At 35.0% G+C, this 26,284-nt stretch overlaps 1 protein-coding gene across 1 annotated transcript in view; it reads right to left on the bottom strand.

The window, feature by feature from the left end:
• Nucleotides 1-428: 428 nt before the first annotated feature.
• The window catches only part of meigo (Solute carrier family 35 member B1 homolog meigo), a 36,225-nt gene continuing 10,369 nt past the window's right edge, over nt 429-26,284 (bottom strand). The window contains exons 3-8 of the mRNA XM_089101887.1: nt 18,750-18,880; nt 16,465-16,656; nt 7,614-7,740; nt 5,488-5,594; nt 3,745-3,898; nt 429-2,042 (exon numbers count right to left, since the gene is read on the bottom strand). Of these exons, the coding sequence (XP_088958013.1) occupies nt 5,491-5,594; nt 7,614-7,740; nt 16,465-16,656; nt 18,750-18,880 (554 nt within the window). The 3' untranslated portion in view covers nt 429-2,042; nt 3,745-3,898; nt 5,488-5,490. The remainder of the gene's footprint in view (nt 2,043-3,744; nt 3,899-5,487; nt 5,595-7,613; nt 7,741-16,464; nt 16,657-18,749; nt 18,881-26,284) is intronic.

Genomic DNA, 26,284 nt, shown 5'->3' with positions numbered 1-26,284 from the left:
ATAATCTATATATGTAATTAAGCACCACCAGTGCCATCTAATAATTCCTCACAAAAACATATTGATAAACTAATAATGATAAATTAGGATAAGTTAGGTTAGATTAGTTAGATGGCGGTTAGGCGTTTGCTTATAAACGATTCTCAAGACTTAGAGAATAGACACAAATATTTAAAATATTATAGAAAAACTGGAAAAACAAGGAAAGAAGATGAAGTAAGAGTCGTTTTCTCAACATATTTTCTTATGCATTGGTAAGACTCTTGGCTTATACCACAAGGCCGTATCCAGGGGGGGGGGGGTTTACTCGGTTTGAACCCCCCCCCCGAAATTTTTGACCGAGTCAAAAATTAGTCGAAAACTGCGTCAAAAAATCCCCCTCCGAAAAAGTCAAAAATTAGTAAACCCCCCCCCCCCCGAAAAAAAAATCCTGGATCCGCCCTTGTTATACCAAATATTTTTTGCCGTTGCTTCATTTGGATTGTGTTGCTAAAAAATTTTGTAGATTTTTTTTAAGGTAAATTAAACGCGGCATTGCTGCGTAGAAAGTATCCGGAAACAATATAAAGTCATGAGTATATTGAAAAGGTTACAGAAGAACTAATCTAGGAATAATACGGCCAAAGCAGTTACAAAAGGTGTTTCCATTTATAGTGGATATCCAAAATTACAAAAATGATCAAGCAATGTCAACTAGAGAAAACCAAACCTAGGCGCACAGAAATCAAATTTGTGAAGTGATTGCTATTGGAAAAAAAAGAGAACTAGTGAAAATAAAGCGAGACTGCCAAATTTGCAGCCATTTGCAAAAAAAAAATAATTGAAAATAAATAAAGCAGCGGCCAACTGGTCGTATAATAATAAATCTAATTCAATAAATTTTTATTTTGGATTTTATTTAAGCAATAATAAGTTCAAATGAGCAAATAATTTTACTTTAAAATTTCATCCACTTTGTACTTTATAGACTTATATCAACATAGATAGATATCCAAGTTCCACAACTGTGTTTATAATGATTAAAATAAAAAGACTCAGAAACGAACTTAATACATGAGAAAAAAAAGGTGCAACCAGCAAATATTTTTTCTTTAAAATTTCATCCACTTTGTGCATTATAGACTTCGATCAAAATAGATAGATACCCAAGTTCCATAATCATAATAACTAAAAAAAAGAGTTTAACTCAAAGCTTAATCTTTCAAAGCTTAATCAACAAAGCTTAATCTTTCCCAAAAGCCAAACTTTTCAAATTTCCGAGATAATCAATGAATAAAAATATAGCAAAAAAACCTTTCACATCAATAAATTTTGAAAATTACGCATTCTTTTCTCAGTTAAAGAAATATAAATGACAAGGTGTTCATACCTGATTTTAAATACAAAACCAAGAGAAAAAAGGAGAAAATACACTTTAAAAAAGGAGGCGAAATATGAATTACAAAACAGTTATACGTCATAAAGCCCAAAACAAAAGGGAGTATCTGATAGTTATTTTACATGATTAGGAAAATTAAACTTTCCAAAATGATCTAGCTCCTACAGGTGACTGATTTCAACATCTAGAGGTGCACTACCTAAATGAGGTGCATGACCTAATGCAATTGAAGGAAAAATATTCTAGTGCCTCTTTCAACTAAACACAGAAATTTTCGTTGACTCATCCAATTTTAAAAGAATAGGCTACCCTCGCGGGGAGCCTAGAAACGCTAGTTTCACTTTCTTGCAAAATTATGAAATGTGATACAAGCCCTTTTCGTTTGGGCCTGACGATACTTATAGGTTTCGACAGGCCTTACTGAAAAACATTCAGAGCCAAGTCCAGCTTGCAACCAATAAGTCATAATACAAGCAATGTCACAAAGAAGTACATATAAAGCAAAAATATATATATAAATATAGCAATAATCTTAATTTATCAATATAACATTCCAGTTGAATAGACTAGTGAAAAATTCTTAGGATAAATTAGACTAGGCTATAAGCATGTCATTCAGGTTTCTTCACGCTCGATTTACCATAAATACTATCCAACGTCAAGCCTATAAGAAAAAAGGAACTTGTTAAAATCAAGAAAATAAAATAGAAACGTAATTAGATTATGCCTTAAAGGGATGACTCAAGGGCGTAAGAAGAAACCTTTGAATAGAAGCGTTATTAGATTACGTCCTAGACGAATATCTTTTTAACTTTTTAATCAACATTTTTCAGTTAAATTATTGACTGACGAATGATTATTCATTCTGCTTTTTCTTTTTTTCGTTTCGCATTCTTCTTTGACTCCGAAATTCGACTTCAGCCCTTCGGGGCTTGTGATAGTGATTCTTTGAAATAAATATCTTATCTTATCTCAAGGACGTAAGATGAAGCACTTAAATAGAAACGTTATTAGATTATGTCCTAGACGAATATCTTTTTAACTTTTTAATGGATATTTTTCAGTTAAATTATTGACTGACGAATGATTGTTCATTCCGCTTCTTCTTTTTTCATTTTCGTTTTCGCATTCTTCTTTGACTCCGAAATTCAAATTCGGCCCTTCGGGTCTTGTGATAGTGATTCTTTGAAATAAATATCTTATTTCAAGGAAGTAAGATGAAGCCGTTAAATGGAAACATTATTAGATTGTTCCTAAAGGGATGATTCAAGGACGTAGGATAAAGCCCGTGAATAGAAACGTTATTAAATTGTGCCCTAAAGGAATGAAAAACTCAAGGGCGTAATTCTCTTAAGAAGAAAATAAAATAAGTGACAACATTCTTGTCTATGGCATTTTCTGAACGAAACAAAAGTCTCACTTTATTATATGCAGAAAATTTACATTGAACGGATTTTCTGGGTCGCTTTTACTTTCATCCTTATTTTCCCGCAATAATTTTGCTTTATTAGACACAATAGAGTTATCCAACGATAATTTTTCACGTTCTCTTATTTTAAACATTTTCAATATCAAACGCCATCTATTTCATTGTCAACGAAGATTCACATATATCTGATTCAAAGATATTATAATTTTGAAAAAGCATTTTGTTATATATTCAGTTGGACCATATATTATGGTTCAACTTTTTTTTCTAATCAAAATTAATTTGATTAGTTTCCCAAAATATTTGAAAAACGAGTACGTGCAAAATATATATTTAAAAAAAATATATATATATTAAAAAAAGTATATTTAATATATATATTTTTTAAATTTATTTTAAAAATATATTTAAAAAAAGGTGGACAAAAAATGAATTAATGTGGAAGCAACGAAAAACCCCGTATGATTGAAATTTTCTACATATAAGGTAAAAGCGTGGTATTATTGCGTTCCATTCAGAATATGCCATAAACTTATTAAACTAAATAGATTTTATTCTAAATATAATTTATAACAAAATAAACGTATTCTTCAATAAACTGGGAGGAAAATTTGTGGCTTAACGAGACACATACGTGACAGAAAAGAGTGGGAGGGCACCTAGCCCATCCCTCCTGAAGTGACTGCAAAAGCTCAGATACTCTGACCTATCGTTTTAAATGTTTAGTTTTCCAATAAAAGATTTTCCCTTTTGGAAGAAAAGCAATGCTACTGTATTTATATACTAAAGTGAAACGTGTACGAACTGTCAGAACTTTAAAGAGTTTGTTGTAGCGGGATAGGGCCCTGATGCGTAACTTAAATGGGCGTGGCCCTTTCGTCAAACCTCCCCCACCCGTTCCGTACATATATGTAACAGAACATAAATAATGTTTTACCTGTAAACACTAGAATGGTTCCAACCCATTGGCGGTTGAGAAGTGAATTTCCAAAGAAAAGAACAGATGCTAATACAGTGAAGAACTTCCTCGTCGTTGTAACAATTGAACAAGGCAATGGACCATATTCGGTTACCATCAGAAATATGAAGAACTAGAAAAAAAAATAGCAATACGAATTGATGGTTTGGTTCACAGCACATTTTAAATAATATTTAGTTTTTAATTTTAGATTAATTTTTAAGTTTGTTCTTTGAAACCACCCAAAGAGTAAGGGGAATTGACAAGAGGATACTCAAGTTTATCTTAGAGACCATAAAAACATAATCTAGCGTTACCCGACTAAAGCATAATATTTTTACAAAAATCAAAGTAAAAATATAAGTAAATTTTATTTTTTATACAATTCTTTATTTTACTTTTGCTTTGAGCTAGGTCAAAGATTAAAAAAAACAACGTTCGGGCAAACATATATATTGGTAGATATATTCTTTTTTTAATTAGCTAGCGTTCTTTATAAGAACCTAACCCAGATTATTTTAAAATCAAAAAGAAACAGGTAAATCAAAAGCGCTATTACGTTGTATTTGTATAAATTCGGACACTAAAATATTGCATTTCCGAATTTGTTATCATCGGGGTTTCAAAACATAAAAACGACAAAATTTAGGAGGAACACTGCGCTGAAACAGCATGTATATGTATATGTACATATACATATATGTATAAGTACAAACAGCATATGTATTTGTACCAGGATAACTTACGGCCAGCAGTTCAGAATTAGATGGGACAAAGAGGGATGACTAACTTTGGGTTATTTTATTTCTGGGTATGGCTCTACTGTACTGTGCATATTAAAGTATGCATGATAATCCTATTATTCTAAGTAATCCAAACTTTATCAGATAATACATATTTGGACCAGCATTTGCTGTTACCAGTTATAGATTGTATCCAGATATGCTAGGGCTAGCCAGATAAGCGATCCTCGGGACGTTGAATGCCGCTCAGTAAGTAAATGAGCCAAATTAAAGCTCTGCGACAAAATTAATTTACACTTGAGGCAAAAGATGAAACTTTATTAGCCTGTTTTAAATTCAAAAATTATAAACACTTCTTCGGTAAATGTACACGGCCATCCTTACAAATCGTAATTTGGCTAACGGAAGTAGAATATTTTCGGTTTGGATATTTGCGTTTTTTTCCTTCTTCTGTAAATGTACACGGCCATCCTTAGAAATCCTAATTTGGCTAATAGAAGAAGAACATTTTCAATGACAATATTGGCTTTATTTTCCTCTAAATTATGTTTTACCTCCTAATTTTATTTCTACTCTCCGTGTGCATCTGTTTCCATAGCAACAAGTACTATTACAATACGACTTTCTAGTTACAAGAAATAAATAAAGTTTCACCTGTCAAAAAGCGCGGGCAATAGAAAAGACAAGCATGTCCCAAAGAACATATGGATACTTGGCAACCAATTCACCAAAATCTACTATTTTCGGTGAGAATATTGGCTTTATTTTCCTTCATCTGAAAATGTACACGACCCTTCTTACAAATCGTAATTTGGCTAATAGAAGTAGAATATTTTCAATGACAATATTGGCTTTATTTTCCTCTAAATTATGTTTTATCTCCTAATTTTATTTCTACTCTCCGTGTGCATCTGTTTCCATAGCAACAAGTACTATTACAATACGACTTTCTAGTTACAAGAAATAAATAAAGTTTCACCTGTCAAAAAGCGCTGGCAATAGAAAAGACAAGCATGTCCCAAAGAACATATGGATACTTGGCAACCAATTCAGCAAAATCTACAATTTCACCCGTCAATAGAAGAGCTAAAAGACAAACAAGCGAGTATTATTGTTTATTGAGGACATGAAATGCCTAGAATCTGGTAACATAAAGAAAAAACTAAATTAAATTTGATCCTAGACTGAATTAACACAATTTACAGATCAGGTTGGATTATTCCCCCCCCCCCCCCATTTCTCCCTCTTAGTAGTTCATACTAAAAAACACCTCATTTGTCTGTTGTTTTGCTTTATTAGAGTCAGCAATCCTCAATAGCTGGAGCAATTCAGCTGAAAACATCCTTTAAAATAAGCTAAAGTGTGGAAATAATAATTAAATTTCAAGTTGAGGCGGTTATCCAAAGTGCAATGTAGGTAATTAAAGAGAGTTGGTGATTAAGATGTATCTTTACTTCGGGAGTATTATCAGTAACAACCGGGGTTAAAAGGAATATGTAAAAAGTTGGATAGCAAAAGTACGAAGTGATTTTCTCGGAACGCAACGACAAACGAAAAGGTCCACATAGAGTCAAAACTCAGGATATCTGAAACGACAGTGTTAGCAAGTAAAAGCTAGAAGCATTGACACTAAAGAAAGAAGAGAAACATGTGCAAAAGTTTTTTTTATAGAAATCGTATAGAGCTACTTTTAGCCGTATATACAGTAATATATAGAGTTTGGGATATAGTAAAATATAGAGTATTATATAGTAATGTATATAATACATAGAGTGTGTAGTAGTAGCAATATAAACCAAATGCAATATGGACTTAAGATTAATTTTAATCGGAGCATGCTGTTTTTTGTATTTACGTAAAACACTGGCACATTGGGAAAACGCTTTTGATAGAGGCCTTATTAAATATACTAAATACAGTTATAAACATACTAAATATGTAATAAATATACTAAATATGTACTAAATATACAAATAATATTAAAATACTGGGAGCCTGGCGGCTTTGCCGCTGAGCCCCGGCACTCGGCAGGCTTCTAATAATAGATTACCACTGTCGCTTGTCTTCAAAACACAGACAATTTGAGCCTTTTATTGATGTCATGACGTTCAAACGGACCTTAAATTAGAAGTGGTTCCTTTGTAAAATTACACTTTTTTTTACTGGACCGTTAACGTTTGCCTTGGCTTGTCTTTTGTCATTATAAAAAAAAATTCATCGAACCCTTGTTTCTTTTAATTGTTCAGGTGGTGGGACAAAAAACTTCTTTTTCTTCCAACGATTTAACTAGTCCAGGTTTCTGATTTTAAAAGGTAAGGAAGGCATTGACAACCACCTTTGTTTCTTTTAATTGTTCAGGTGACGGGACGAAAACTTCTTTTATTGCCTTGGCTTGCATTTTGTCATTATGAAAAAAATATCACCGAACCCTTGTTTCTTTTAATTGTTCAGGTGGCGGGACAAAAACTTCTTTTTCTTCCAACGGTTTATCTAGTCCAGGTTTTTGATTTTCAAAGGTAGGGAAGGCATTGACGACCACCTTTGTTTCTTTTTATTGTTCAGGTGGTGGGACAAAAGCTTCTTCTTCTGCCTTGGCTTGTATTTTGTCATTATGAAAGACATATCGCCGAACGTTTGTTCCTTTTAATTGCTCAAGTGGTGGAACAAACATTTCTTTTTCTTCCAACGATTTATCTATTCCATATCTTTGAATTTCAAAGGTATGGTAGGCATTGATGACCTTTTTAATACGTTTTCCCATTTTTTTTCCAATGCTTAGCTCGATATTTTCAAAAATAATTTCTAGGATTGTCTCAGAAATTGGGCATTGTTGAAGTTAAGATAGAGGATATTTAAAAATGAGGAAAATGAAGAAGAAGATGAAGAAGATGGGCGTATATTTATAGATTCTTGAAATTCACCGACCGCTAACTTAGGTAATTAGCAGAAAATTTCGGAAATGAAAGGAAAAATTGAATTGGAATGAAAAAAAGATTTTTATAAGGGCATTTTAATTGACAGAATTATTGTGAAATAAACAGAAATATAATTGCAATGCAGTTGATGGGTATATTATAGTAGGGAGCATGTCTTCTTATTACTTACCAACAGCCAGGTAGCCGACGGACCAGAGATTCATGTTACTCATCATGTGACCAGATCTTGTCTGGTGCTCTGACTTCATTCTTTCTTGAACAGCACCAGTAAGGCCATCCATCGTCAGTGAAATAATCTATTATAAAAGTATATGTATAGTATTGGTAGAAAAAAAATACCAAAACAAAAACCTGTAACAAACTTCATGCTAGTAAACCCTTTTTAGAAGTTAGCGGCAGAGCACTACATAAATTGTTTACATTGCACCTTCTCAATAAATCTTAGCCCTAGGAGTGTGTAACCCAGGTGTAATCCAGGTCACGTTCAACTTTACAATTATCAAAATTTATCTTAATAATTGATATTGATAAAGTACGAGGGCAATTCAGAAACTAACCTCCGGTTGATTGAAAAAAATACACCAAGTTAAGTAAAAATATTTTAATATATACATCTTACAACTACATCTTTGCCCTATTTTTCGACATAGTCTCCATAACGATTGAGGAACTTATCGTATCTTTTCACAAGCTTTGAAATTGATTCTGCATAAAAATCACCTGCTTGTGCCTTGAGCCAGCCTGTGACCGCATCTTTGAGCTCTTCGTTGTCATCAAACCGCTGGGACCCGAGCCATTTCTTCATGTGCATGAAGAGGTGATAATCGCTTGGCGCCAGATCTGGGCTGTAAGGTGGATGGTTGAAAACGTCCCACTTGAAGGACTCAAGAAGGGCTGTTGTTCTGAGAGCAGAGTGAGGACGGGCGTTATCGTGGAAAAAAACGATACCAGAAGTCAGCATACCACGGCGTTTGTTCTGTATAGCCCGTCGTAATGTTTTTAGTGTTTCACAGTACACGTCTTGATTAATGGTCGTCCACGTCAAGAGTCTTAGAAATCTGTGGAAAATCAGTAGACAACTCCGCCATTGTGAAACGTCGATTTTCACGAACTTTTGCATCAACTGTCTGAACGAGTTCGTCAGTTACCAAGGATTGTCTACCACTCCTCTCTTCATCATGAACGTTTTCTCGTCCACTTTTAAATAAACGTACCCATTCACTGACAACTCCTTCACTCATAACTTTTGGTCCGTACACGGCACAAAGCTCACGATGAATAGCTGCTGCAGAGTATCCTTTGGCTGTAAAAAACCTTATAACAGCACGCACTTCACATTTGGCGGGATTTTCTATTGCAGCACACATTTCAAACTACCACAATAACTAAACTAGTGCAGGTACAATGTTCACTCAACTACGGCTTGATGCCGACTGACCTGCTGAGTGCGTGAATGCACAGGTGTCGCGCTACTCCCCCCACTACACGCACTGTGACCAATCGGAGGTTAGTTTCTAAATTGCCCTCGTATTATTGATAAAGAAGGTTATCAATACATATGATCAGGAGCTATTAAATAAAAGCCATTAAACATCTTACTACGATACTGAAATCGCCTGCTAATTCTCCTAGCCAGCAGATGATTTATGGAACTTAATAAGACTGTGCGAGGGGTAGTATATAACATGGAAGCGTAAACCTGTGGTTAAATCTTTTCGATGATAGATATTATATTAGTACCTTTTTATGCTTCCCCTTCTTTCCTATTAAGAAGTGGCAAGAAAAAGTCCCGCTTTTGGTACCATATGGTTCTCGCTGATGGCGTTATCTAAACATATTTATAAGAATCACGTAGATATGATTGGTAACTTTTAAATGAGCCATTGAAAACGTCTCTACGATATTGTGTAAGCCTGCTAGCATTGCAAAAAAAAAGAAATATATCAGTGCTACCCAGGCAAAAAAGTGATTTTTTTGGTCGTTCAAGGCGAGGGACTGTAATCATCCTGTCTGGTTTTTTAGGTCCCGAAAAAAGGGACATAAGGCCCTATTCTTATTCGAAAAAAAAACTCCCTTTTTAGACCCAAAGTTGAGTTTCAGAGGACCATGGGAAAGAATGAGGCATAATAATAATAAAATTAGTAATTATAAATATATATTAAATATATTAAGTAATTATAAACATATATATACATAATAATAAAACTAAAAATTAAGTCTTGTCTGAAGGAGAAAACAAATGAGCAGAATTTTTTCACTATTCTTAAAAAAACCGGGATGATGATTTACACAAATCTTTCCATTATCAGAATCTCTGTAATGACTAAGAAAGTGACCACCTGAAAAACGTTATATAAGAAGTGTACTTTCATGAGCTATTCTAGTTCTTCTAGAATTTCTTTCTTTATGTTTTATTCACGTTTTAACTTTTTACTTCCGAATATACTGTACCAAATACAAAGAAAACATCAAAGCAATATCAACAAGTAGAAAATCAACTGCTCTTAGACTTTGAAAATCAGCAACTGTTTCTTAGACTCTATCTGCTTTCAAACGGATTCGAGAGCGACTGCTACCTTTTTAATTTAGTGAGCATTGACAAGGTTGGCGTATCACGACCTTTCCCACTTGTATCTCAACCATGTTCTTCTTTTTAATGTCATTCTTCAGTTGGTTTTCGGGTTCCCTTTGGAAACTCGTTGAAAGCCAGTCCCTTGGAATAGACAGCTTTTTTGCAGGTCTTTTCTTTTATATTAAATACGGGGTTACTAAAAAAAAGCTCTCGCTTGCTGGGGCGTATCAACCCCTTAAACATACATAATACCGTTAAATAAGGACTAAAATTAAAAAACGCTAAGAGAAGAAAAGAAATAAAAGGGGGGGGGGTATCCTGCACTTGAACAGCTCCTGATCGGAACAACCGTTCCAACTAATAATTCATTCCATTTACCAACAAACCCAAAATACCTACTTCCATCCAACAAAGAACTAAATTTTACAACAAGTTTACATAAGCTATTGAACTTTTGCTCCAAATCCTGCCACTCTTTCACCCTTATTCATTCAAGGCTTTTTGCAACTCAAGGTAAAAATCACAACTTTTTCCAGCAGATTTTGCCAGTTCCATCAATATCTTCACGGTTTCCTAATTATTAGATGCATCATTACCCCCCCCCACCCCCGAATTGGCCCAAATCATCCATCATAAGTAATTTTGCATTCAAAGTCTGCTAATTAATAAAAGGCTGCCACATTTTTTAGTATTGGAAAAAGTGAGTAAAAATCAAATAATGACAAGAATAAAGGCAGCTTGCGTCCATATTTCTGTATGTTACTGCTTTATTAGATTCTATAAGTTTTGAGTTTTTTCTCTTCTTTTTTCCCCTCCTCTTATGTTTTTTCTGTTTCGTTTTAGTGTCTATTATATTCTATGTGTTACTCTGTAACCGGTTTCCTTTGATTTCTATATTGATTTGCGTTGTATTTTTCTTCGTGCTACTCCACATATTATACCTTTGTATAGTGTGGGTCAAAAATAAATAATAATAATAATAAAAGTTCATCATTTGCTGAGCATTCTCCAAGAGAGAGAAAATATCATACCAGACTCATCACTGGTAGACCCATTAACATAACTATAGTTGTCATTATGACTATACACAAATTTGAACATTTTTCTTCCTCTATCACCTAGTTTCAGCAATAATTAATCTTTCGCAGCACTGACGAAAGTGAGCATAACTGGGCTATCTTAGATGGGTCTAGCCTAAATTGTCAAATTGTCTTGCAGCAAGTTCTTTTGTACCAAAGAGGTGTGCAAGTTCTTTTGTGCCAAACTTCCTTGAAATATGAAATACTCTGAGGAAAATTCAGTTCGGAAAGCCCCATTGGGGTGTAAAGAAGTTCTAATATTTGGGAGATGTAAAGTATCTCTACAGAGAATCTCCTTCAGATCATATGCTAGTGCTACACAGTATTATATCTGAGTATGCATCGTTCATTAAACACAGCATAAAATTTGAGCAGACAGTGTTTTTAACGATTCTAAATCTCCGGTTAAGAGTTTTCAACAGAGCAGAATCAATAGCTTCTTTTTTTTTTTGGATATCATGTTTGAGGTTTTTGGCTCTTATATGAAACTTCTACCATTTAATTTTAGTAAATAAAAATTCCTGGTGTTCCCCTGAATCTAGATAAATGTCAAATTTCACAAATTGCATATTTTCTTCGTACGGCACTTTCACTGCTGCAACCATGCCTATCCTGGCTATTTTGTCCAAGCGGCAGTGCTACAGCGTTTCTCAACAGTTCACATACAAAATGAGTGACACTGAATTATCTGCAGAAGAAATTATCCAGGCTCTACATCTCCACGTTAAATGTTTAAATAAATGTTTATGAATGGGCTAATAATTAACAGATGTCAAAGGAAAATGGCTAGGAAACTCCCTTCCACCTTGAGGACTTTCAAGAGATTTTGGGGTAAGGAAGAAGAATCTTTATATAATAGGCAATAAAAATAGAAACGTTACAACATAGAAACGTCATAAAACAGTTGTCACAGAAAAACGGCTAGGAAACTCCCTTCCATCGAGAGGAGTTTCATGAGATTTTTAGGAAAGGAAGAAAAATCTTTATAAAATTGGTAGTAGAAATAGAAACGTCACAAAACAGTTGTCACAGCAAAATGGTTAGGAAACACACTTTCATCTTAAGGACTTTCAAGAGATTTTGGGGTAAGGAAGAAGCATCTTTATATAATTGGTAATAAGAATAGAAACGTCACAAAATAGAAACGTCAATGAAAACATCACAAAACTGTTGTCACAGCAAAATGGCTAGGAAACTCCCTTCCATCTTGAAGACTTTGAATATATTTTGGGGTAAAGAAACTGAATCTTTATATAATTGGTAACAAGAATAGAAACGTCACAAAACAGTTGTCCAGCAAAATGGTAAGGAAACTCCCTTCCACCTTAAGGACTTTCAAAAGATTTTGGGATAAGCAAGAAGAATCTTGTATAATTGGTAATAAGAACAGAAATGTCACAAAATAGAAACGTCAGAAAGCAATTGTCACAGCAAAATGGCTAGGAAACTCCCTTCCACCTTATTGAGTTTCAAGAGATTTTGGGTCTAAGGAAGCTGAATTTTTATATAATTGATTATAAGAATAGAAACGCCACAAAATTGAAACATCACAAAACAAGCAAATACAGAAGATGCAAAACGGGCTCGCCGCATCATCCTCGGCCAAGTTTAAAGTTATACGAGGAGAGTCTCCAGAGATAAATTCATGAAGATATGCGCTACTTATCTTCATTTGTACCATATTTTGTCGAATCTTCTAATAATTGTACATAGTTAGTTGTTTTAGTGCTTTAATTTGATGTTGATATTTGTTGACAAGGCCACTGCTATTTTTAATAATATTACAGCGCATGAAATAAATTGATTGATTGATTGAAAACAGTTGTCACAGCAAAGTAGCTAGGAAACTCCCTTCCAGCTTGAGGACTTTCAAGAGATTTTGGGATAAGGAAGAAAAATCTTTATATAATTGGTAATAAGAATGGAAACGTCACAAAATGGAAACGTCTATAGAAATGTCACAAAGCTGTTGTCACAGCAAAATGGCTATGAAACTCCCTTCCATCCTGAAAACTTTGAAGAGATTTTGGGATAAGGAAGAAGAATCTTTATATAATTGGTAATAAGAATAGAAACGTCACAAAATGGAAACGTCAATAGAAATGTCACAAAGCTGTTGTCACAGCAAAATGGCTATGAAACTCCCTTCCATCCTGAAAACTTTGAAGAGATTTTGGGGAAAGGAATAATACTCTTTATATAATTGGCAATAAGAATAGAAACGTCAATAGAAACGTCACAAAATTCCAAAATCTCTTGAATATCCTCAAGGTGGAAGGGACTTTCCAAACCATTCGGCTGTGGCAACTGGAAATGAATTGGAAACTTTCGTCCAACTCAAGAACTTTCAAGAGATTTAGGGGTAAGGAAGAAGAATATTTATATAATTGGCAATCAAGGAGGCACACTTGTGCCTCTTTAAAGAAGCGACCCAGCACAATGTTAAGCGATTTCCGGTCCTAGCGGTCGCAGAGAGACGGCGGTTATCGCATATTGTAGCCTAAGCTCAAACTAAGAAACGTGCAAAATTTCACCCCCCTCCGACTTTATCTTCATGGGGAAAAGTGGGCCGGAAGTTTCGACCCTCCCACCACAGCCCCCGTTCAACTCTGTCCGATCGGGCTGAAATTTAGAGGATAAGCTGTCCTAGGGCCTGGGAGCTTATTCTCAAAATTTCAGCTCAATCCGATCACTCCTTCCTGTTTTCCAAAAACCAAATATAGCCACTTAATGTTAATCAGGTATTTTTTTTTATCTGACACGCCTACAGGCCACAGTTGGCAACGGATCCGGGTGAATGAAGCCTCATTCGCAGCGAAATTCGACCTGTTAGGGAGTGGCAGATTTTTCAGAGAGAAAAAATTATTTCTCTAATTGACGTTTACGAAAAACCTCGTTTTCCTAACAGAGCCAATGTTAAATTTTCCCGCCACAGTCGCCCTTTAAAGTTGTCCGATCGGGCTTAAATTGAGAGGATAAGCTTTTCTAGGGCCTGGGAGCTTATCCTGTTTTCCGAAACCAAATATTAAGTTATTTTTTTTAGCCACGCCTACAGGGCACAGTTTGGAACGGATCCGGGTGAATGAGGACTCATTCGAAGCGGAATCCAACCTGTTAGAGCCTTCTTATATTTTCAGACCGAACAAATTATCCCCTTAGTTTACGTTTACAAAACACCTTATTTTTTTAGCCAGGCCAACAGGCCACAGTTGGCCCCGGATCCGGGTGAAAGAGAACTCATTCAAAGCGGAATTTAACTTGTTAGAGTCTTTTGACATTTATAGACTAAAAAAAGTATCCCGCAAATTTACATTTACGAAAATCCTCGTTTTCCTATAAGGGCCCATGTTAATTTTTGAAATTCCTAAAAGCATAACATGTCATTTTTAAATTAGATAAAAATAGTCCTCTTAACCTGAAAAGACCGAAACTACAAGCTTCGAAAGATTCCAGCTCTTTCCCAGAAGTTTTTTTTTCGAAAAACGAAAATCTTACTTTCTATTTGCTTGCGTCAAGAATAGATTGCAGAGACTAAAAATTATTTAACAATAGTATCTGATGGTACAGTGGTCACTATTGCTGTCAGTCATGCGGAAGACCCGGGTTCGATTTCCTTTCAGAGTAAATTTTTTATACATTGAATTTAAAGTAGTATCTCTTAAATTTAAAGTTTAAAAAAGAAACTCAGTTTCTTTTTTAAATCCAATCTATTAAATCCTTCGGCTCTACAGGCGTCTCCAGAATGATATCACAGTCGGCCTTCAGCTTACAGGTAAGTCTCCACTGCTTTGATAACATGCCGTATACCCGCATGCTCGAAGAAAAGTTGAAAAAAGAAAATCTTACTGTGCCTTTGATTTGAGTATTCAGGAATTAAAAGGCTTAACAAAAGAATCTTCAAAAGCGGGGGGTTTGGAGGGCGGCAGCCCCCCAACTTTAACTCCTGACACGATCAGCTAACAGTTAGTCAAGCAATAATAAGTAATAAACTGCGCAAAAACGTGCAGAAATTATTTGAAAAAAACTACGTTTTCTAAAGAGTTAAAGAGGCTGAGTCACAAGTTCGAACCTTAAAACGTACAGGAATTAGCAGGTACAGTACGGGGGATACCAGACCCCCCGCTTTTGCAGCCTTTAAATAAAAAAAAACAAGTTTTTTAAAATGAAAGTAAGGAGCGACATTAACACTTAAAACGAACAGAAATTATTCCGTATATGAAAGGGGCTGTCCCCTCCTCAACGCCTCGCTCTTTACGCTAAAGTTTGACTTTCTCACAGCCCTATTTTTGTTAAACAATGAAAAACTTTAGCGTGAAGAGCGAGGCGTTGAGGAGGGGACAGCCCCTTTCATATACGGAATAATTTCTGTTCGTTTTAAGTTTTAATGTCGCTCCTTACTTTCATTTTAAAAAACTTGTTTTTTTTTATTTAAAGGCTGCAAAAGCGGGGGGTTTGGTACCCCCGTACTGTACCTTCTAAACCCTGTACGTTTTAAGGTTCGAACTTATGACTCAGCCTCTTTAACTCGTTAGAAAACGTAGTTTTTTTCAAATAATAAGAATAGAAATGTCACAATATACACTACTGAAAAATCAAATTATTTGCGGTAGAAATTGATCACTATTTTATACTTGAAAATAAAAAATATAGAAAGGTGTGGTGGACCTCATTAAAGTCACACTTCTCTTTGTAGAAAAAATTTGCACCTATTTTAACATAAACATTTATATTAAAAATTACTAGAAAGTAAAACACAACATTTTACCACGTTTTTTCTTTTTTTTTGTAATCAAGTTTTAACGTTGGTATGAGCTTCTGATTTTGACCCTGGGAATAGAAATACAATCAATGCACTTTAAAATTATCTGAAGGAAGATATGGGCTCGCAGACCCCCCCCCCCTCTTATATACGCCTCTAGAACTTGGTAATCAGTGACTTCATAGTGTATTTATCGTTTTTAATTATGGCGAAGTTTGGCATTTTTCAAATACTAGTAAAAGATGGGTTACCTCCATCATCCAGAACATTACTAGGATTTTTCCAGTATTTTCAAAACGCAGAAGCTCACTACTAACAGACTACTAACGGAACTAACAGACATGAGACTATAAATCTACTTCGTTAGTGCTTTCCAATCTTTTCCGATATTTTCCAATGACAATGACAAAGAATGACGATGAAAAATAACAACATTTTCCAATGACAAAGTTTATCCCTCGGATTTTTCCATTAAAAATCCGCTAAAAAATTATTATGATGACGCGCAAAATTTAGATACTGTTTTTTTCATTAATACAAGAACAATCAATCTGTTTTGCACACCTTTTATAGTAACCAGCATTGAACTAGGGAGATAAACTTCTCTTACCAGCATTAGCTCCCCCATGCCTAAACCAGCGGGTTCTGTATTCTTAGCTGCTTCACTGTCCTTGAACATAAACATAGCTACTCCAATAACTATGATGAGGACAAACATCAGTTTCTGAATCGGGTATGATTTTCGACCAAAGAGGAAACCAAGGATCATAACTGGTATTGGCTTGCAGGATTTGCCAACCACCTGGAAAAACGATAATGATTAAATAAGAACAAGGATAATAGAAAATCAACATATAAATAGGTCTAAAAAAGGTTACGCTGTGAAGAAAACGGCTAATTTCTTTAATAAAGAAAAGAACAAAAGAGTTGCAGTTCTGGCATGCTAATATTAGTTATCCCTATGTGAGAGTAGGTGTTCAATCTTTTGTTAGTAGAAGTCCTGTCTACTCCTGCGTTAATCTAAGTGAGCAATAGTTCATTCAGTCAGACCTATACACGGGTCTGCAGGAGGAGGACTAGCTCGCATTTGTCATAAGACACTACTAAAAAAAGAATTGACGGTCTAATTCATTCATTTCTCCTCGAGGAATCAAAAGCCATTTTTTCACCACCATCAAATTAATCAGGTTCATTTACTTTTACAAAATTCACAAATACTTTATTTTCTTGATTTCAGGCTTTAATTATCAGGTATATGAAATGAATTTAATGTTTCTACCTGATTTCTAACTCACAAAATCTATAAATTAATGACAGATAATCATGGTAATGTTCTATAAACCACGAAAATATTTGTTTAAGAATTACATAACACCGAAGATTACATAATACCGACGTTACGTAATATTTACATAGTGAGATGAGAGATTTTAGCCAAACCTAAACTCATATTGCTCTAAATGTGTAAAGCACTGATTCCCAAAATGGTCCCGGTGAACGCCAGGGGTCCCCGGCAGATTCTACGGGTCCATGATGTGAGAAGAAAAAAAAAATTAGGTTCAAAATTCACAAGCGGGGGTCTACAAAAATTTATCTGGTTTAGATAATACAGAAATAAAATGTTGGCTTGACTTCACCTATCAATGTCGGTTGATGATATTTTAAGAAGCCCAGCGACTGTTACGTTTAAGTTAGCGAGTGTAATGTTTAATTTCAATTATATTATGACTTTATTATATATTAACGTAATATGATAAAAGTGATAATAATTAGTGTAACAAATACATAGTAGATTTCTGAATAAATAAAAAGAATTGATGCGTAGATGTCAAAACAGTAGCATGATCAATTAATTAATTAACCAATCACTTCTTACTTTTTTTTTTAAATTGTTAATTCGTGGTTGGAACTGACTCGCAACACAAATTTCCATAGTTAGCTATTTTGTCGAGTTTCGGGAATATGGTAGAAATGTACTGGGGGGATCCACCGAAACCACCAGAATTTTGAAAGTGCTTTTTGAGAAAAAAAAAATTTTGGATCCTCTGGTATAAAGGGATATATAAACAAGGAATTGCAACGGTTGAAGATTAATCATTTATCACACGGGAATTCTGTGTGAGAGAATGGGTGCTTGCCCTCCAATCTCTTGGTACTCTTAAAATGGGCACGAGAATCTTGAATTTTGAATTTAATTAGCTCCTTTAAATTTTCAGTGATATTTGTAGCTATTATAAAGTGGTGCTGCCTGTGATATTGCGTATATGCGCAGCCTACTTGCGCACAATTTTTTCATTTAATTGAAACTTATTTTTATCGTTAGCAACTCAAATGTGCAGATGAATTGAGGGACAAAAACCCATCGCAGTCAGAATATCTAAGATCGTGCGTCGGCAAGAATGTGCGTTAAAAAGGTGAAAATTTTGAACTCCTAAAAGTTTCAACTTAATACTCTTAGCGTCATTAGTTACAGTAACTGTAGTGGTGGTATTAAAAGTATACACATAGTGTTTTTTGGCTAGTTCAAAATCCCCCCCCCCCCACAACTTACTCTTAAAGGTCTAACTAAATAATATGAATTTTTCTTCAGGTATTGTTTTTCACCTTTTTGAAAGTCCACATGCTCATAGTTCCCACGACTAGCCAAAATAATAATGACACAGTATCAGGTTGGTGTTTCCGTCTCTGAAACCAAGATGATCTTACCAAATACTCAGGTCTACAAAACGAACCTTCAACCCTTCTTTTTCACAAGAGATATAACTCCTAGCAAAGTTCAAATTTTACTAGAATATGCAGGGTCGTATCCAGGATAGTCTAATCATGGTAATCTAAAGTCGTTTTTCTTTAATTTAATTCATAATATAAAATTATCAGTATTTTCTTTATTCATACCTGTGTTGGATAATTTACCCATTGCAGGGCCATATTACTAGTAATCATGGCAAGAAGATAGGTCATTGCGGATGATGCATAGTAAACATTCCTGGTTGTGTCTTCACCTTGTTTGAAAACAAATTTGAGCACTAAAAATAGAAACAGTGATAACTTAGAACACAAGTTGGCTTATAGAAACTTACAAGTGAGACTAAGTTAACAGAATATCACTTAAGCATCAAATGGAAAAGTTGGTTAAGCAACATGCGCGTACATATACGTTAAATAAAATAAGAATAAATAAATAAAAGTACAGAATAAAACATTGGCTTTTACAGTCCCGACCAGCGGTGCTGATCTCCGTTTCATGACCATTAAGCAAGGAAGTGCTTTAGCATAGTCTTTTTGTTTAAATTTCCCGGATTTCTCAAGGTATCCATTTAGAGCTGGGTTGACTCTGGCTGAGCTTACAGACTCACGCCACTGGCCCACGTTAAAACGCAATAACCAGCGACAGCAGAACTTGAACCCCTATGCTCAGAAAAAGAATTTTTAAGTCTAAAAAAATAATAAAGAATGCCTAAAAAATAATAACTCTTAAAAGAATAAAATAATGACCAGAAAACAAGAAGCTATTCCACGCACCGTAATGGAAAACATGGATCCAGCCGTTAGTATATCTCCAGTCCCATAACTCCCTACCCCGATAACAAATTAGATTATCCCTGAAGTTTGAGGTTGTGTGTGTGGGAAGGGTAGAATATGTTATGCTAGCCTTTTTTAACCTATTCAGAGAGGAAAAGAGATATTACAGCATTTTGTGAGAAGGTGGGAGGGGTAACCAAAAGTAGCTTCTTTTCTGTCCCAAATTTTATGAATTCTTTTGAAATGGGAAGAGTCCTTTGACGATTTTTTATTTTCTATGGTATTAAGGCCCTCTACAAACACAAGTGGTCCTCTACTTTCCAAAATAATTGATCTCTAATCCGTGTTCGATTGTTTGAGAGACGTCAAAAAACGTATACCAAAGCAGTATTTAAAAATATTTTTTCATTAATACGTATACATATACAAGTTAACAAGACACGTTTAAGGCTTTCAACAATTGTCTTTAATCAGATGTCAAAAGTTATTCGAATATGCGACTTTCTCAATTCTTATTCATTATTTATGTGACATAGTTGTATTTTTTTTCTTTCTACTTGAGGTCTTTTTTCTTTTTAATTTCTCGGCCGAAGGCCGAGCCCGGGTCCATTGATTACTGAATTAAAATCAAGCTGAAAGATGGCCAAGTAAAAAGTTAGAGCAATGGCTAAATGCAGAAAAAGCCAAGATAGATAGTCTGAGTCAGAGGCAAAGAATTGTATAAAAATGATGTCATGTTTTCAATGATGTCATGTTTACAATGATGTCAAGCTATTAGTGTTTGAAATGACGAACTAATCGAAAGTAGAGGCGGCCTGGAATCCAAAGCTATGATAAAAAAAAAAAATGTGTAGTAAAATTCTGATTAGATATTTAGAACAAAGACTGACATTGTTGGTAGAAATGTAGGACAAATTTAACAACACTTTCAAATGACAAATACAAATGGCAAAAGTCAAGCGAAAAACATCTGTAAGCTACATATATTCAGGAATTTATTTTGGGAGTAGGGGGAGAGATTAGGAATATAACAAAACCACAAAACACCCAAATTATAAAAAAAAATCAAGGTAAATTTAACTTTACAGAGGTATAGGACCTAGAAGTGTAGTTAGCTGGTCAGGTTCCCAATAATGCTGTGAATGAAGGAAAACCTGAATATAGTTTTGAAGCCAAGAAACAAATGTCAGGGTCAAGCATGCCAGGGGAATTTGTTTTCACATCAAGGAATTTGGAAAAGAGGAATTAGCTTTGATGATGTTCTTTATTTGCTCAACATACTGATAGTGTTGAATGATGGCACTTTTTTGCTACTAATCACAGCAAAGAGGCACTTTTTTTTATTAGTCATGGCACTTTTTTTTACTAGTTGTGACACATTTTTTTTACTAGTCACAGTAAAGAGGAGGGTCAGCTGAGATGATCAAGTTGATGAAAAAATTAGCATGCATAAAAAGGCACGTGGAAACTAAACTGGAAAAAAAAAAAAATCTTTGCTGATTTACAATGCAAACTATAGCCCACAATTTAAGTGAAATAGACGAATAGAATAGAGTTCTATTTTAAAAATTTCTCTCACAGCATGGTTGCCGAATTTGAATTTTACGTCAAAAAAGCACAAGTATATATATATATATATATATATATATATATATATATATATATATATATATATATATATATATATATATATATATATATATATATATATATATATATATATATATATATATATATATATATATATATATATATATATATATATATATATATATATATATATATAATTCATTGCACAAAGTACACACAAAAAAGAGTCAACACTTAATTAAAGTAAAAAATAAATAGATAACTTTAAAATTAATGACTAGATTTCCTGCTTATTATACAGCTCAACACAACTCGGAACAAAATTCTTGCAATACCTTTCATGTTTAGCGGGGATGGGTGTCAGTTTGGGGACTTTTTGGGATTTTATACGGGATGGTCTATTGCGGGAGGGATGGTAGGGTTCGGGATGATGGAACGTGATGGGAGCAGACAGGGTCTTGGTACCGAAACGAAGGCACAAGATGTTGCTTCTGTCGGCCACCGTGGTGAGCTTGAACGTACCTAGTACATAATGATATGGAACCTTCCCTTGACCATTTATGATCCTAAGTACTCGTTTTCGGACATTTACAATGATATAGGTATGCTCTGAAGAAAGACTAAAATGCCACATTGGACAAGCAAACTCGAGTATTGGCCGGATAAAAGAACAATAAAGTTGGGGAAGATCCTTAGGGGGCAAAAATTTTATTAAATGCTTTAGAAGGGAAACCAAAGGGGAAGCTTGCCTGGGGATGTTTTGAACATGGGCATCCCACTTCAAGTCAGTAGTAATTGTCACCCCAAGTAGTTTAATGCATGTGATAGAGATTTTGGGAGGAATGGGTTTTGTGAAAGTGGGGGATGATTTAAAAAATTAACTGTCATAACTGACGATTTATTAGAGTTTACTTTCACCTTCGACAAAGAAGACTTCTGTTTGACATCGTCAAGTAATGTCATAATTGAGCTATTAATATTTCTTCGGCAAACCTCAAGTGCAGACAGGTCTGCCACATACTTCCATCGCTCTGTGTGGTCAGTCATGAAGCTACTAACCATTGTAAGGAATAAGATGGGACCCATCAGAGTTCCCTGGGGCACCCCACAAAACATAGGAAGAGGATCGGAATAAAAAATTATATATTTAATCACTTGAGAGCGATTTAGCAAAAAGGAGGCAATAATTTTAATTAGAAAGGGACTCACTTGAAGCTCCGTCAGTAATTTATTTACAAGGATATTGTGGTCAATTAGTTCGAACGCTTTCTGAAGATCAATTAATAAAAGATTTCATGGTTTTATTATTGTTTTATTATTGCTCCTGACTTGCTGTTGATTTTTTTATTTAATTTATGACGGTGTTTCAAATAACGCTAGAAAATCCTCCTTCCCATCATGTAAAATTTCCCCTGGAATGTGCCCCCAGAAACTTTCTTTCCCATGGGAAATCCCCCCTACAAAGATCCCACCCTGAAAAACTGTCCGAATATTTCCCAATAACAAATACTATGCTATATGTGAAAAGGAGGCAAAATGAGTAACTTACAACCCTTTCTTTGGAGACTATGGGGACCGAAAGAAACAATGAATTGACAAATATGTACACCTTGATTTGGTTGTTTTTGTTTGTTTTTGTTGTTGATTTGATTGTTGTTGTTGTTGATTTGTTGTCTGTTTTTATTGATTTGCCTATCTTTGCTGTTGATTTGATTGTTGTTGACTTGTCTTTGTTGATTTGGTAGTTTTTTGTTTGTTTTTGTTGTTGATTTGATTGTTGTTGTTGTTGATGTGATTGCTGTTTTTGTTGATTTGGTTGATTTTTGTTTGTTTTTGTTGATTTTTTTTTCTGTTCCGAAATACTAAAAAAAACTCAATTTGTTTATCAAGGAATTATCAGAAAAAAAAAATCAATTTTGGCAGTTATGAATGTACAGTACTCTTAGCACTGCTGTCAGAATGAAGCCTGAAATCAGCATTAAGTTGACTGTTTTATTTGCGAGAGTAATTTTGTGGTTTGATGCTAATTGCCTGGCATTATATGTTGCTAAATTGAACTTCCTGAATAGCTTGCAAGCTTCTCAGGCTTGACCCCCAACTTCTAGAAGTTCACCTGTCAAGGGGTTCTCTCATTGCACCTAGTTATCGTTATTATCAATTCCTGGGTATTCTTCTTGATGAGAATCTTTCCTTTAGGCACCACATTAGTCAAATTAAAATGAAGAAACAAGGAATCAAATTAAAATTAAAATCAAGGAATCAAGGAATTCTTAGAAAGCTCAAACACACTTATTCTGGGTCGATTATCTTAGATTCACTAACAAAAGCATGAGAAAGAAGGGAAAGTTTCCTCACTGGTGTAGGATGGCTAAAAATACATCTAATAATGTATGATATTAAATTTATACAAAAAATTTGTTTTTGAGAAAAAAGTCAAAGTAAGATCCACTCTCTACCTGAAATGATCTTTCTCTAGAGCCTTCCAAGAATTTTTTTTGACAGCTCTACAAAAAAATAAACATTCAAAAATTAATAACAAAAATTAATTGTTGAAAAAATAAGAGATGGCTACATCACTAACAAAAGAGCATGTTGACCGGCGAATGGATGATTTAACTGCTACGATTTCGATGCTACAACAAGAAAATAAGGTGTTGAAGACAGAAAATAAGCTGTTAAAATCGGAACAGATTAAGGTGAAATCGTCTGCACTTCGAGTGGATTTACATACACGGAGAAACAATATTTTGCTTCACGGGATCGATACGCCAAATGGATCTGAAAATCTTCTTGATACAGTAAAAAATTTCCTCGGAAAAAAACTCGGGATTGCAGACCCTGATCAAATAGGTATCAGTGTTGCGTATAGGGTCAAAAAATTCACCGCGTCTGATGATGGTGTTGGCCCTAGTCTGTGGAGCGGTAGGAAAAAAACAGTTGAGCCTATTTTCGTGCAGATCAACAGTTATAATCGTTCATTGATTCTTAAAGAATGTGGTAAACTAAAGAGGACGGGCTACAGCGTGTCAACTGACTTACCTGCTGAATTAGGAAAGCAAAGAAAGGAATTATTGGCTCTCGGTTACAAGCTAAAAATGCAAAGGGAGCAGAAGGTCAGTGAGAGTCGTGTGGTCCAGCGTAACGTAAAACTCTGGCTGGAGACAAAAAAGTCAAAAAGCTTACAGCAGTGGGTCAAATACGATGATGACTGTTTCGATCCGCTAAAACTGTTTGCCAAAAATGACCCAGAGGAGGTTGTTTCCGACCAGTAGTTTTGTCATTTCTTTTTTCTCCGATATTTAATTTTTATGTACGTGATATCGTGAGAAGTTTTTTGAAGTATTGTTGAAGACGCACAGTAATTCTGTTTTAGATTATATGGCAGAGAAGGATGTAAAGCGAAAATTTTGTTTTCTTCTTTTTTTGTTTCATCTTTGTTCAATTTTCTTTTCTCTTTTTTCATCTTCCCAAAATTCAAGGCATCTAGTTTGTTGTTGTTTCCTTTCAGTGCTCCATAAAGAAGTTCAATCGGGTATGTTCATTGTTTTCGATTCCTCGCTCTTCTGGAATTTTCACGACGGACCGCCGATTGCAGTTGGTAAGTGATGACTCTTTCTTCAGCTTCATCCCCGAGAGGTATTAGAGATTTTGATATAGACTGATTAAAGAATTTAGAAGAGTCTTATTTAAATTTCAAGCTTATTTTTGATCAAGAAATTAGTCAAGAAAATGATTTCCATTTGTTTGATGTGATGATAAAAATTTTCCTAGAAGTAAATATGTAATTTCTAATTTAATTACTGGGAGATTTCCGATTCTCGGCTTTCGGTATTTCATTTGAATTGCCAAGGACTGTATTCCTCCTTTTCTGATCTAGAGTCGACATGTCAGGAGCTTAGACCAGATTGCGTTGGTCTATGTGAAACATTTATTACACAACAAACCGAAAGCCTTTTGGATATTCCAGGTTACACTAGCCATTTTTTCCACAGAAAACAGATGAAAAAGGGTTGTATAGCAATTTATATCCGCGACACACACACAGTTCAAACTAGGCAATACCTTACACGAAATATTGAAGGAATTTTCGAGTCGCTGTTCCTAGAAGTATGGCTGCCCCTAAATAAAAAAGTTATTGTGGGTGAAATTTATCGTTCTCCGTCAGGGTCAACGTTTCAGTTTATGGAACATATGGCTCAAGTTCTGGAGCTAGCAGAGTGTCGAAAAAATGAGCTTATTCTCATGGAAGATTTTAATATTAACCTCAGTATTCCGCTAACGGCCGAAACAACATATTTGCTAAATAATATGGCAGGCTCAGGCCTATATCCTGCTGTTACGATTCCAACACGAGTTACTGAGAGTACGCATTCACTTATCGACAACATATTCAGCTCCTTGCTCCCAGAGTCGGTGACAGTCCTCGTCAGCAACACATCAGACCACTTCCCCATTCATGCAACACTCGCCCTTTCAGAACCAGCTAAGATAAGATCACGAATCAACCCTATGTTACCGATTATATGTTTAACAGAGGAAAACTTGAAGAATTTAAAACAGGAACTAGAGCAATTAAACTGGGATAACGTAATGAAGATTCAAGATGTAAACGAAGCATTTGGATCATTTCATTCGACGTTCTTGGATGTATACAGTAGATGTTGCGTGAGAAACCCGAGAACTAATAAACAAAAAAAAGACCAGCCAATTAGACCCTAGATGACGGATGGTCTTCTGGCCTGTGTGAATAAGAAAAATCACCTTTGGGGAGAGTATAGATGCTTTCCGAGCTTAGCACGGCTAGAGGAGTATGAACAATACAGGAAATTCCTTCGGACTGTGTTACGAAGGGCAAAGCCTGGCTACCTGCAGCTAAAGCTGACGGAAAGCGGGAAGGACAGTCGAAAAGTTTGACAAATTATCAACTCGGTACTACGGCCAACCACTAAGTTTTCCACATTACCAGCGAAATTGGTCGTGAATGATGAAGAAATTATAGAACCTACACAGGTTGCCGCATCGCTGAGTACATTTTTCGCAAATATCGGCGATACCACAGCAAATTCCGTCGGGATACCATCTAAATCATACAAAGAATACCTTGGCCCGAAGTGTATGAAATCAATGGCAGTGAGTCCTGTAACACCAGGTGAGCTCAAATTACTCGTAAAAAATTTGAAGGGCTCTTCTGCTTCAGGTTTTGACCTGGTCCACACAAAGGCACTGAAAGCAGTAGTGACGACCATTGCTGAGCCGCTAACTTACCATGTAAATCTTTTATTAGATAAAGGGGTCTTTCCTGAAATGTTAAAAAAGGC

Source organism: Artemia sp. Qi Xiang Cuo, chromosome 15 (genome assembly GCF_049724085.1).
Source record: "Artemia sp. Qi Xiang Cuo chromosome 15, ASM4972408v1, whole genome shotgun sequence".
NCBI lineage: Eukaryota > Metazoa > Arthropoda > Branchiopoda > Anostraca > Artemiidae > Artemia > Artemia sp. Qi Xiang Cuo.
Note: the sequence above shows the minus strand (reverse complement) of the source record. Positions and strands in the feature narration are given on the sequence as shown.